Here is a 14,543-nt window from a genome sequence, read left to right on the forward strand (position 1 = left end):
TGTGTGTGTGTGTGTGTGTGTGTGTGTGTGTGTGTGTGTGTGTGTGTGTGTGTGTGTGTGTGAGTGAGCTATTTAAAGATTTAGTTAAGAACTTTAGTGTCAGGGCATGGATGTTAGTAAAAGCATTAATTAAACTCAATTATAAATGAATTAGTTATCCTTATTTATTATTATGTCCCCTGCATTGCCTCTAGCAATATTAACTTTATGTAATGTGTGTAAATGTTTTTTACAGCTGCTGATTTACATCATGGGTTTAGTTCCTACGATGACGTGCTCTATGAAGATGCAGGTACTGTATTGCATACATGGAATACTTTTTTTGTTCTAAGACAGTCAAAGATTTTTTACTGTCATGCAATGTCAACCAGAGATCTGAAATTTTCTGGTATGTAACTAGTGCTGTTTAAATTATTTGCAGGTTATTTAAAGGCTATCCATGTCCCAATTGAAGTAACTGACGGTACTGTATTGTATAGATGGAATACTTTTTTTTTTCTAAGAAAATCAAAGACTTTAAAGAGGGGACTTTGGGAAAAAAATCCTCAAAAAAAAAGAAAAGGGGAAAAACAATTTTTGGATAAAATGGTCTTTAGTGCTATGCATGATAAAGTCACTTACACTTTTATTGGAAAAGTTGTATTTAGAGGTGAAAATTTAAAAAAATCTATATCACCATGACACTTTCTTAACTTAAGGCAAGTTTTCTAACATTCTATGACTGCATGGGAAACTTTTTTTTTAATATAAAAATTGATTCATTTTCAGAATTGTGAAATAGACAAAGTATGTAAAATTAAAGAAGTGTTTTATGTTTACTTTTCCAAAACTCTGAAAAAAAAATTCAAAAATGCCCAATGCATTAAAAGAGTTGAGTAAGTGTTGATTGCACAGGTCTTTATTTTCAGATTCCAGTCTAACTTTTTGTCTCTATACCTCCAGCTCCTCTTCTCCACAGGTTTTTGCTCAACTCAACTGGGAATCAGACTGTTCCACTTTGCTTTGACTTCAGTGGAGCTATAATCCTTAAACTATTTCACCACCCCAGCAGAGGTCAGTAGTAGTCTTTCTCGTGAGTATTTTCATATTTCTCCCCTAGTGGTTAAACAGCAGCATTTCTCTTTTGTTCTAGACCTGTCTGTTAATGGTGAGCTAGATTCAATTGCAACCGGAGGTTTCAGCAAAATTTTTATACACCTCAAAACTCACCAGCATGTTGAGGTTGATGCTGAATCACAGAGGGTCACTGTACGAGATGGACAGACAGTGACATATCAAGCTGCTGGACAGGATCCCTCAACAGTTGGCAGGTGATTTTGCAATATAATGGTCAAAACGTATGTTCTCACAGTATTGTTTACAGATGTGTGCCCTTATTCAGTTCTTTTCCCAGGATTTACATGAGGCAATCAGTATATACATCTCTGATGTCAGTTATATATATGACAAAACATTTGCTGGGAAATGAAACCTTAAAAGGGCAGTTTGGGCTATTTATTATTTTGATTCTACACTTTTTTGTACGGAGTATTTTGTGAGATTTGGCCAAATCTCACTAATTTAAACATGTCTGCCATAAAATTAAAATAAAAGGTTAATTTCTATCACAACTACAAACACATCAGTAGCAGTGTATAAGCTTCGTAGCACAATATTTACTTTATATTTTTTAAAAGGCTCAAATTATGTCCTTTTGCTTTAACCATCCAACACACAAGCTCTCAAGCTGAGATACCCAGAGAAACCAAGAACATGGTGGTGAGAGGTCTCACTCTTTAGTAACAGGAAAGAAAAAGAATCCAACAAAATAATTTCTGGATGCAACAGCAACTCTTCAATATTGGAATATTGTAAGGCAAATATACCAGGACAAAAAAGGTTTTGGATGGGAAAAGCTAGGAACACCTTGCAGAAAGGCCAAAAAATTAATTCTGTTCATCCAATTCAATTCAATTTATACAGCAATAATAGATTCTTTTCATCATCAGCGTTTTCAGTGGCAGAAATTTGTCACTCATCCAAGTGACCTTTCCAGTCTCAGTTGACTGCAAGTTTCCCAAACCTTATAAACAGTACATTTGCACAATGACTGAAACTAGCACTGAATGAACAATGGGCTGTGAGGTCAGTTTCTTGGCCATTGATATGCAAATTGTCCTGACCATTGATCAACAACCACTGATCGAAGCATCATCTTAAAATGGCCTGCGGAGACAAATGGGATAAGCTTCTTTAGCCATACAACATATGATATCCTTCCATCACCTGTCCCATCCTGTCCCCACTGTTCAGTTCCAGTCAGTCTCAAGCACGTATTAGCTGTGTCCCAATTCAGGAATCGCATCTTTCGAAGGATTCAGCCTCTGCTGTCTATGTAAGCTGGGTCCTTCGAAGGCTGAGAAGGCCGGAAGTCTGAGGCTGTTAAATGGGATTGTCTAGCCTCAGTCGCACTGCTCAGGTTGCCCAGCAACCATGCTTCTAGCCGCTAGAAACGTTTTATAGAGGATGGTTTGACAGAATGAAGGCAAAAAAAATCATCTTTTTCTTGTTTCATGAGGTTTTTTTTTATTTGTTAAGTATCTGAGGCTGAGACCACAGGACTTTAAAAACATGATTGTTGGGCTTCATTTCTATACCAAACAATAATTTTAAGATTAGGTAATAAATAACAATTAGTAACAATTAGTAATAACAACTAATGTTGTTCATGAGACTTGTGCCATCTCATTTTGGTCATGTAAATATGATATGGTCAATATTACATTTATTGTATTAAATTAAAAACATACAGCACTGAACTTGAACTGTGTTTCAAATACTGAGCTTTAATAAAGATTCAAGTTGCATTTATTTATTCCTATCACTTTATATCTTCATCTCAAACACAGTACATCTTTTATAGTGTAAATATAGATGTATTGTATATAAGAGAGATAAATATTGTTTTGTAAATATGTTGGCATTATTAAATTTGTCTGAATGCTTACATATATGGGTAAAAAGAAAATCTATGAGCTGGGATAACTGTCTGTTTGTGATAAAATGAAAAATGAAAATGTAGACCAATATATTAAATATTCCCTAATATAAACATGTTTTACTGCCTTCATAGTTTTTAACTTGAAGGCCTTGAATACTTTTTCTGACTCTAAAAACAGTTGAATGATAAACTCATTTTAACATTACCTAATAAGACTGATAATTAGGACAGACAATTGGTTATTTTAAACATTTCTAGCAGTCCTTCACAAAGAGGGAACACTCTCTCTCAGCTGGTGCTGGCTCTTCCTCCTCCTCTTTGGGGTCCTTAGGGACTAAGTAAAGAACTATACAAATACAGGCCATTTACCATTTACCTCTTCCTCAGACTCTGCTTAGTTTGTCCTGGTGGGTCATCAGGGGTGCAAAACCTCACAGATGATCTGCAGCAGCGGGTTCCTTAGTCTGTCCTCACTCTGGCAACTTGCAGTTCTCAAACATGGAAATCTTATTCTTTTATTTAACAATCAGAGAGAAAGAAAAAGAGAGAAGGGAAAAGTGCAGGACAGACAGAAAGGTGAAAGTCTCAGGTGGCAAACACTACTAAAAACAGCAACAGAGAATGAGTATTTTCTGTTTGTTATATAAGGAGTACTAAATAAGATAAGATACCTTTATTAGTCCCACAAGGGGAAATTTCATGTTAAGGCTGCCGGCCCAGTCGGTACATTGGCCACATGTTTGGCTCCTATGATTAAAGCACCTTTTTTTTAGCTTAACAAGTGAACCGTTGGCACTAACATCACTAATGTCACGTGACGTTGCCACCATGTGGCCAACAGTAATGTTTTAATGTTCTTTGTTATTAAAACTAGAGATGGACCAATCCGATATTACGTATCGGTATCGGTCCGATACTGACCTAAATTACTGGATCGGATATCGGAGAAAAATAAAAAATGTAATCCGATCCATTAAATATCACGAAAGCACCTCACAAAACTTGCAACACCCGTAACTCACCTCAGAACGTTAGCACGTCGGAGCAGTATGCATCATGTGATAGAGCGGCTGTGGCATGCGGGACCTGTCGGTGGTCTGGATAGCATGTGGAGCTTCGCTAGCAACCCGGCATTTCATCTCCGACAAAGTTATCCCCGAGAGAAGTAAAGCAAGTGTGTAAGTCCATCTCTGAATGTAAAGCATTCCTGCGTTAAGCTTAACAAGCGACTGCCTGTTCTTGCTGCTACTTCAATCATGAAACTGCTTAATGATCAACTGATCGGCTTTTCTGTCGCGAGTCGGTCTCTCTGGTTTGTTTTTGGCCCACTTTGCACCAGAAAGAGGAAACCAGCGGATAAACAACAGCAGCACGTTTAAGCTTGATAAGCTGTTGTTAGAATGTATTTAATATTACTTTCTACTCGAGGATCTTTTTCTATGTAGCTGACGGCTGGTAACTGTGCAGGGGCGGATCTAGCAAAGTTTAGCCAGGGGGGCCGATAGGGCATGAACAGGGAAAAGGGGCACAAAGACATACTTTTCTTTCTTATTCTCATTTAAAATGTCTAGCTTTTAATAAATAATTATCTGACACCCAAAGTTTTAATTTGATGCAAAATGAATAGAAGTCCATTACTGTATATAGTAACTATTAAGTCTAATATATATATATATACCCTAGTAAGCTATAGTACTTTTTCCTTTGGGAAGGTACCATCTGTGCAGTCTGCAATTCTGTTGAAGAAAGATGTTGAATCTATTTAATATTTCTTGAAAAATAATTGATTTCTGTGCATTTTTTTTCACACTGCATCAAATTAAGGTTGATTACGTCGATTAAGCATCATGAGGTGGAGCGTGAGGGGTGGTTCCCCATTTTTTATTTATTTATTTTTGTTGTTGCTGGGAGTTGGAACCCTATTAGTTAGGTTGCTTAATATTTATGCTAAGTACTCTTTAAAATGCCAGAATAGGGAGGATGGTGTAGGTTTAAGTTTATTAGATTGATCAGTATTGCTGAACTATGAAATATTTTTTTTTTGCATACAGGTATAACAGAATAGCTTTAGTGTAGTTGTTGTTTTAAACTTGAGTATGAACTTATACAAAATGCAGCAAGATATTTAAAAAAACAGTTTTGTTGATTAAAAAACACTATATCGGATTCATATTGGTATCGGCAGATATCCAAATTTATGATATCGGTATCGGACATAAAAAAAGTGGTATCGTGCCATCTCTAATTAAAACATTTGCATTGCCACATAAATAAGTGATATAAAATTCAATACTTAATTTTAAATATGTACTCTTCGGCTGCCCCCCTTCAGCCGTTGGCCATTTTTTTCAAAAACAAACAAACAGAACTATCCACCGCTGTGCTATGAATCCTGGGATATGCTGGGCCTGACCACTTGACCCATCCTTCAAATCGGGGGAATAGGAGGACACATTTGTGGGCCGCATTTGGAGCAGCCCTCGAATTGGGACAGCCTTCGTCACCTGGCTGGGACATAATCGGCCTTCAAATGCGGCCTCCGAAGGATGCAGCCCCTGTATTGGGACACAGCTACTGATTGCTTGTAATACCAGTCTGACACATAGAAGATACAACTTGACACACCACCAGGTATCGAGATGCCTGGCAGCTGCACTAGAGCACATGCACATACAGATTTCCCAGAGGCTTGGAGGACAGGCCTGTAGGACAATCATCAAAACACTGTCAGGGATTCATGCATGTATGCAGATCTATACAGAAACACCCAAGTGAAGATACATAAGTGACGATTATCAATCTTCGATCGAGTAGGAGGAAATCCAAAGGTGTGTGCTGATATTTTGGGATTGTAATATTTATAAAGTTTTCATTAATTTCATGATTTTTTTTTTTACAACCAATGCTTGAATCAAAGGCCCTGCACACTCATGGTGAACCACAAAAAGTGGCTTGACTTATTTTCAATGACACTAGCTTTTGTCAAGCTTAGAAAAGTTTCTATTACCGTATCATTGCCTTGTTGTACCTTCCAGATAGAAGCAAGTTTATTGGATTACATGGAGTTGTGACATTGTGAAATGTCTATTACAGCCCTCAGTCGGACAGTAGTCAGCCAAGACTAGTGAAATGATCTGTGAAGGTTTTTAAAATCTTCAAAGAGCTTTAAAATATTCATATAAAGTCCATATTTTTCCAGTGTGACAGTGATTGTGCGCGACACTGAAATTCACATTGCATCTGATGACATTCTCCTGGTCATCTCACAACATGAGAAAAATGGCCAAAGACTCCTTTGGCCTGTTTTAAGACAGCAACCCTCAACCAACGACATCGAAGGACTTTTAGGTGAGTGAAACGACATGCATGCACATACTTTGTTCATTGCTTAAGAAATAAATGAATTTGTCAGTGTCATGTTAAGAATATTAACAAAGTTTGCACTGAGCATAAGTGGTTTCTGTAAAAGTATCTTGTTGCTGTGTCTGTTTTAGTATCTGGTTTTCAGTGTCAGTTCTTGTTTCATTGTTTTACTCCCTTTTTCCAGCTGTAAAGCCTGCAGTGTATGAGGTGGTGCAGCAAGTTCCTGTCACAAAACTAAAGATTAAAAACCAAGAGATAGATGTTACAAGGTAAATTTTTTGTAATGTTTACAGTTTATTCATTCAAAACATAAAACTGTTTAAGATTCCACCAAGACATGAGCTTGTTTTGCTTTTGTAGTGACAACGCTACTGACTACAGCGTCGACCCTCCTGTCACAAAGAACTGCTGGCTTATGTCTGCTGATTCTGCCCTGCAGAGGCCACTGGCAAGTTTTTTCGTGGCACAACTTTAAGTGTGAACTGTGCTGAATTACTAGAAAACATTTGGTTTAAAAGTAGAGAAAATTTTTTCTTACTGTGGAAAATGTCCTTCCACCTGTTCAAATGAACAAATAAAGTATCCCAGATTGCAAAATGGCTCATGTCTACATAATTTTATTAAAGAAAGAAAGAAAATAAAGAAATAAGGATTTGGAGATTGTGGTGCCAAAATAATACATCTAACCATGTGAATTCTAATGAAACGATTACACAGAAAAAATCCACTGTGTTACTTCAGTGAAGTTTCTAATCTGACCCAAATCTAATAAATGACAATAGATAGAGTAAGAGGTTAGAGATTAAGAGATTACTATTAAGAGATTAATAGGCATTTATTCTACACTTTGTTGTTAAACAGAAAGTTAAAACTAATTAGATTATTTTAGTTAAATGAAATATGCTTTGCTGGGTGATTTGTCTGAAAGAGAGTTATACTGTAGAAAAGGGTTGTGCAAACTCAGGGGCTACACTGTGCTGGAAAGTATGACAATGTGGTCGGGTTCGCCATTCATTGTTTACAAAGGAATTTCAGTGTTAATACTTACATTTACTTTTAGTGGTAACAGTGTGGTTGATCAACCTTTTTTGCCAGTGCATCAAAGTCTGGTGTTAGTTTTGTTGTGGCAATTCTCAGAACAGATCAGAGGTGTTCATCACTCAAATGGGACCTGTGGGGTTCTTTTGTTGGTGTTCATCACACTAAAAGACTGTTCACAAACACACACACGTAGCGCCAAAAACATCAGCATCCTCCGTGCCAGCTTCTGGATTTTTGTAGATTTTGTTGGTCTTAATAAAGTATAAAACTCATCCAGTTTAAGAAAGTTGAACTTCTCCTAAGGCAATGTCACATTGGAGATCAATCAGTTCCAATTGCAACTCTGCCTAATGCATCACCTGGTGGAATGTCAGTCAAATGAATGTAGTCATAATTATGATATTATTTGATTTGGGCAATTCTGTAGCAATCTTTGGCAGGCCAGACTAAAAAGACCAAAAGGCCAGATGTGTCCTGCAGGCCATAGTTTGCCCACCTCTGCTGTAGAACGTTTGCATATCAATCACAAATTCAAATCATTTTAAATCTTGGTTAAATATCATTAACAGACAAATCGTCTTACAACACTTATTAGCTGCTGGCCTCATATTGTTTGCCTCATACTGCAAATACAAAATATTAAAGCATACTTGATTCAAGGATGTCCAACAAGTATGACTGTTTTAGTCAAAACAGTACTTATATTTCTTGAGAAAACACCCTTAAATAAACTGATCAGTGCAGTTTGTGAACTTAAGCAAACAGTTGCATTTATATACTGTTTGTGTGTCCTCATTTCCCAATATACCACCTTTACGTTTAACAAGATTTTTTTGTCAGTTCACCAAAACTCTTTAAAACTTGTCCTTTATACACTTTAGGGATTTTTAAAAGGATTTCAGGGTCAAACACATAAAGACATGTATTTCAAACTTCAGTTTATGATATATTTCTAAAATGTGAAAGAAATACAGATGCCTACATTTCATATAATGCAACGCATGATCATCTTTGAGATTATCAGTGTTACTTTTTTCAAACGTTAAAAGCCATTTCTATAGCCACAGGATACATTACACAACAGATTTGACAGACTTTACCTGAATAAAAACAGTAAAATGACCTATCAATATTGTCAAACACTGCTGTAAATCAGTGTTTTATTTACAGTGTATCGGTAAATAGTTAAAACAATGAGGTTTAAAATTGCAGAAAAATATTGTTGTTTGTTAGGTTTTATTAATTTTGTGCTAAAAGTACATGTAATGCATTTTTACTCGAATAAAATGATACATCAGTCAAAGTCAATATAATGTTGTAAAACTATTAACTGGGCTTATAATTACAACTATCTCTTTGAAAGTTTTGACTATATCACCTGTAATATGGGTTTTTACTTTTTGATGTAAATTCACATTAAAGCTGGGAGTTCTTCATCAAAGGACCCGATCCACAAACTCCAACATGATGGAAAGCGAACTCCATCCAATGCTGTTTTTTGGGGTTTTTTTACACAGCAAAAAAGCTTCAGTAAGCCTCCAGAAGTTGTATTAAAATATCCAGATGAACTGTTAACTTAGTCTGATACCAGACTGCTGAAGGGAACAGGGGTGAGTCTAAAGGAGGACACTGGGTGTACCAGATCATATTAATTCAGATATTGTGTTAATTAATGTCCTAAGACCCGAACTCTTTCGTGGCATGCATTTTAATTTCTCTTTGCTATTTGGGCTTTATCATGTTCGACAGAATACTTGTCACGGCCCGGCAGACCAGCCTGAGGAATATTCAGCAGCAAATGGGCTTTGTTGTTGTTTTGCTTTCTCTCTTGTTCTCTCTCCTTCGTTCTCTCTCTCCCACTGTCGCCTGGGCAGAACTCATTATGGGTTTCTGCCTTTGGCCTACACACCTGTAGGATGATAAACACCGGCGTGTCATTAACCTGCCACTACTTAAAGGGAAGAAGCGAGGCTACTCATTGCTGAATCATTGTTTGACTTGTGTCAGTGAAACCCGGGCTTTGAGACTGCTTGCATCACTCTCTTGGATTGTGCATTTGTTCTAATTTGCCTTCTCGTTGTGTTTAGACACCCTGGACCTGTTCCTATTCCTTGTGGATACTTGAGTGTGAATGAGAGCAGAGTGGCTCGCAAAACGTTGTGTGTGACAGAACAGAAGTGAGAGTGTTTTCCCCATTCCTGTCCCTTGGATCCCCTGGAGACCCAACTCTTGCACTATTGTACATAGCACCTTATTCATTGTTGTACATATCATCTGGCATTTGTAAATGAATTCCTCTTTCTTTCTTTAAGCAACGGAGTCCCGCGCTTGAGTCCCCTAGTTTACCGTAACAAAGATATATATAGTCACAACACAATATATATATATATATATATATTTACTTATTTGATATTATTTGATTTGGTTTGAGATTGGACTGTAATTATTTTATTTAAGAAAATGTTTTCTTTATGAAAAAAAGCAACAACAAAAAACTGTGCACATCACAAAGTCCTTGTGATGTGCACTGGTTTGACCCTCAGTGTCAACAATAAAGTTTACCGAAACTGCTGGATTTCTGGTAAATAACTGCTTTGGGGGAGTATCTTGCATGGGTGGGAGGTGAAAGAAGAGGGAGAGAAAGTTTGCCCGTTAAAAAAAATTATGTACACAATAATCTTGTCCTTGTTTGACTTCAAAAGACAGTTTCATCTGTGTTTGTGCTCTGCTAGGAGGCATCATGGGGAGAACTGTGGTGCAGTTCACTCTCATTGGGCTGCAGCTGGCTTTGACTTCCACACTGCCAAACAGGGTCAAAATACATAAATGGCCATAGCACCACTTTAAGGATCCATAATTAAAAATTAAATATAAAGAGTTAAATAAATAGTTTAAAAGCCAAAAACAAAAGAAAACAAAACAAACTTTTTATGTACCTCTGCAATTCATATTTCACAAATAATGAGATATCTGAGGTGTGTGATTGAATATTTTGCGTCTCAGCATCTTTCTGTCAGTTCAACACCAAACTCTGTGGGGGTTGAAGGTTCTCATGACTATTCTCAGGATTATATCATGTTGTTCATGTGTGGTGTTTGTGTACAAGTCAGCTGACACATTAACACTGGCAGTTGTGCATTAGTTTGGAGATAAAAAGAAGGATTGGGGTAAGATGAAGTATTCTGCTAAGCAATATGAAATAATGTAATGTCCCATAAAGTGAAGAATTTCTAACTGTATGTGTTTGTATGTCTTCATTATCCTTTCTGTGCATCCACAATCACAGATCTCATTTTAATTGTTCAGGCTTGTTATTTGATGATGGTGTTGATTGGTTAAAGTAAATTTGGCTTGTTTGGTTGTTTGAACTATGGAAACATGTGTTGGATGTTTCTAATAACTCCCCTTATGATGCATAAAAAGTTGGTCTTCAGCAAATAAATGTAAGTGAGTGTCATGCTCTTTTGCGTGTGTGCCATGAAGACTAGATGAAAAATAATTTGAAGGTTTTTGCAGTGAGACCAATGAAATTCCACTGAAACCAGTCATGAGATTGGTTAAGCCTGTCGTTTTTTCTCAGGATGACTGGGACATCTACAGCTTTCACATAAAATCCGCAGTGACCAGTTGCTATGCCACCACTGTCATCACAAGTCGTCCCCTTCATAAATTTGTAATCTGATGGCAATCTCTGCAATCCTGGTGTTAAAGTCCACCCATATGGAAAAGAAATAGTAAAAACTTACATGTGATTACTAAATCATATAAGGCTTACATGATTTACTCATGAAAGTGGCCACTTTCTCATTACTTTCATACATTGTTTTAGTAAGTATCCAAAACATACAAGTTTCATTATATAATTTTTCAAGGGATCTTATATCTGTTTTCACTCTTATATGCTTTTCACACAAGTTTCACACAAGACAGATACAAACTTTACAAGATTTATATATATCTTTTCCATATGGGCACAATATCGATTTCATGCATAAGTTCCTATACATTTAATGTGTATTAGTAAGTTTTGACACTATTTTGAGTTAAAGCATATGAAGGCTGGTAGATGCTTGTATTTTTTCAGCAGATGCTTCATCTGTGGTCATGTATCTTTCACTAGAGCAATGATAGTCTCCCAGTGTAATGGAACACGTCTTCATTGTGTATTTTATATTCCTTTTCTTTGTACAGTTTTACAAAAGAGAGAGAGAGAGAGAGAATTTATTTTCATCATTAAATCCTGCCAAACACAACAAGCAGCCTGTTTCTTGTTCTTGTAGGATGAAGTGCTGGGAATAAAGAATGTTAAGCTAGCTGAAATTACGTTGCCTGCAACAAACTTTAGTGAGGACAGCATATTGTTCTTTTAAAGATATAAGTTTGTTTACACATCCAAGGAGGCTCCCGAGATGTCATCCCGGTTGATATGGTGCACATCAGCTGGCATAGAGCTGCCTCTAGAGAAAAGAGGTTAAAAATATTTAACCAGCTTAAAAAACTACAGGCAGATGCCATTTTATTACAAGAGACTCATAGACCTGTCACAGCTACAAATTAACTTAAAACACCTACATTTCCTAATGTGTTCTCAGCCTGCTAGAACTCTAGACATAGTAAATAGTACTCAATACAGTTATAGATCCAGAGGGTAAATTTCTAATCATTAAATTATCAATACTTAACAAAAAAAAATATGTATTTTAAGTATATATGGCCATAATGTTGATGACCCCTCATTCTTCCACACTTTTTTTTACTGCACTCTCTGAACACCTAGATTGCTCACTTGTTCATGGGGGCGACCTCAACTTTGGACTTATTTCCTAGTCAGCAGCTCACTGTTGAATAACATTTCAGACACTGAGATGCATCCTACAGCTGTCAGCTATCATGCTCCTGTATCTTTAATACTAATACATAAGAAGAACATTCCGCCAAGTAAAAACTGGAGATTTAATGCATCATTGCTCAAAGACGAAGAATTTATTAATTTTTATTATTATTTTTTTTAAAGGGGTAGACTTTACATTTAGACTATAGTGACCTGCTTCGAACATCGGCATCTGTTCTCTGGTAAGCAGGGAAAGCTGTGATGATAGATAAAAATTTTTATTTCTCATTCCATAAGAAGAAAGGAGAACACAAAAATAGTCTGGAATTTGAAAAAAACACAAAATCCTTAGAAGAAGCCTACGTGTCCGGCTAGGAACAGGAAATACGTAGCAAAATACATAAAACAAAACTAGAATTAAATGAAATTATTCATTAAAAAAAAAAACACAATTCTCAGTAAAAAATTTTGAACATGGTAATGACTTCTACCTAACCATCCATCCATCCATCGTCATCCGCTTTGTCCGGGGTCGGGTTGCGGGGGCAGCAGCCTAAGCAAAGAGGCCCAGACCTCCCTCTCCCCAGCCACCTCCTCCAGCTTGTCCGGGGGAATACCAAGGCGTTCCCAGGCCAGCTGAGAGATATAATCTCTCCAGCGTGTCCTGGGTCTGCCCCGGGGCCTCCTCCCGGTGGGACATGCCTGGAACACCTCACCCAGGAGGCACCCAGGGGGCATCCTTGTCAGATGCCCCAACCACCTCAGCTGGCTCCTTTCGATGTGGAGCAGCAGCTGCTCTACTCTGAGCCCCTCTCGGATGGCCGAACTTCTCACCCTATCTCTAAGGGAGAGGCCAGCCACCCTTCGGAGGAAGCTCATTTCTGCCGCTTGTATCCGCGATCTCGTTCTTTCGGTCACTACCCACAGCTCGTGGCCATAGGTGAGGGTAGGGACGTAGATCGACCGGTAAATTGAGAGCTTCGCTTTTACACTCAGCTCCCTCTTCACCACGACGGACCGGTGCAACGTCCGCATTACTGCAGCTGCAGCCCCAATCCGTCTGTCGATCTCCGGCTCCCTTCTCCCATCACTCGCGAACAAGACCCCGAGATACTTGAACTCCTCCACTTGGGGCAGGAACTCATCCCCGACCCGGAGTGGGCACTCCACCCTTTTCCGGCTGAGAACCATGGCCTCGGATTTGGAGGTGCTGATCCTCATTCCCGCTGCTTCACACTCGGCTGTGAACCGTTCCAGTGCGAGCTGGAGGCCTACCTAACCAGTTAAAAATAAAGAAAGAACTCTATGTGATGTTAAATACTTATCTGGGCACACAGTATATTAGCCTGACAGAATAGAAAATATTTTTAGGGATTTGTATAAAACGTTCTATTCACCTTTATATTCATAAACACATCTAAAAATGAAACTGATCCACTTCTTGACAATGTAACCCTTCCAAAGTTACCAGACAGTCAAGCAATTGCACTGGATTCACCGCTAACATCTAGTGATTTCAGGAAGCGCTGAAAAGTATCCCCAATTATAAGGCTCCAGGTTCAGATGGATTTCCAGCAGAATTCTGTAAAGAATTCAGGACAATTCTGGCACCAGTATTCTACAGAATGTTGCAGAAAATGACAAACTACCACCAAATATGAATTTTGCTGACATTAGTCTCCTGCTAAGACCAGGCAAAGACCCTATATTTCATTATTAATGTAGATTTCAAAATAATCCGCAAAGTTCTCTCAAAGAGAAGACAAAAATAATACATCCTAAGCTAACTGGTTTCATGAAAGGGAGGTACTCATAAACAAAAATACGTAGATTCCGTAATTTAATAGACGATTAATGTAGTAAAAGCACTGAAACCACAATATTGTCTCTAGATGTAGAAAAAGCGTTTGACAGAGTTAACTGGAAATTTTGCCACTTTCCACAAATCTGGTTTTGGAAATTCTTTCATAAACTGGTAAAAAAAATATTATTATAATTGCTGCTGCTGCGATTGCTTCTGTGGTTTCCCTACTGTGTAGTAGTGATGGGATTTCCGGATCTTTTTAGAGATTCGGCTCTTTCTAGTGATGGTAAATTTGATTCTTTTTACTGAATCGAGTGTTAATGAGTCCGTCACCAAAGTGAATTGGATTTTTTTAGTCATTTGATTCACTGAGTCAGTTGACCAGAGAGTGCAAAAATTTTACATTTTCACTCAAACTTAATTTGTTTCCCTTTTCATGTAAATCCCACTGCTAAGATGAATGATTTTATAGAGAAAAAAGAGCAAAAACATTTCTAAAATTAAGCAACTTCCTATCAAAATTG

The 14,543-nt window shown here is 37.5% G+C and overlaps 1 protein-coding gene across 1 annotated transcript in view; it reads left to right on the forward strand.

Annotated features, from left to right (window-relative positions):
• LOC102194557 (inter-alpha-trypsin inhibitor heavy chain H3-like) overlaps positions 1-6,818 on the forward strand; it is a 14,230-nt gene extending 7,412 nt beyond the window's left edge. Inside the window, exons 14-17 of the mRNA XM_013912959.1 lie at positions 236-292; positions 6,188-6,328; positions 6,528-6,612; positions 6,704-6,818. Of these exons, the coding sequence (XP_013768413.1) occupies positions 236-292; positions 6,188-6,328; positions 6,528-6,612; positions 6,704-6,818 (398 nt within the window). The remainder of the gene's footprint in view (positions 1-235; positions 293-6,187; positions 6,329-6,527; positions 6,613-6,703) is intronic.
• Positions 6,819-14,543: the final 7,725 nt, after the last annotated feature.

Source organism: Pundamilia nyererei, unplaced genomic scaffold, assembly GCF_000239375.1.
Source record: "Pundamilia nyererei isolate P.nyererei 1_Seehausen unplaced genomic scaffold, PunNye1.0 scaffold00110, whole genome shotgun sequence".
NCBI classification, from domain to species: Eukaryota; Metazoa; Chordata; class Actinopteri; order Cichliformes; family Cichlidae; genus Pundamilia; species Pundamilia nyererei.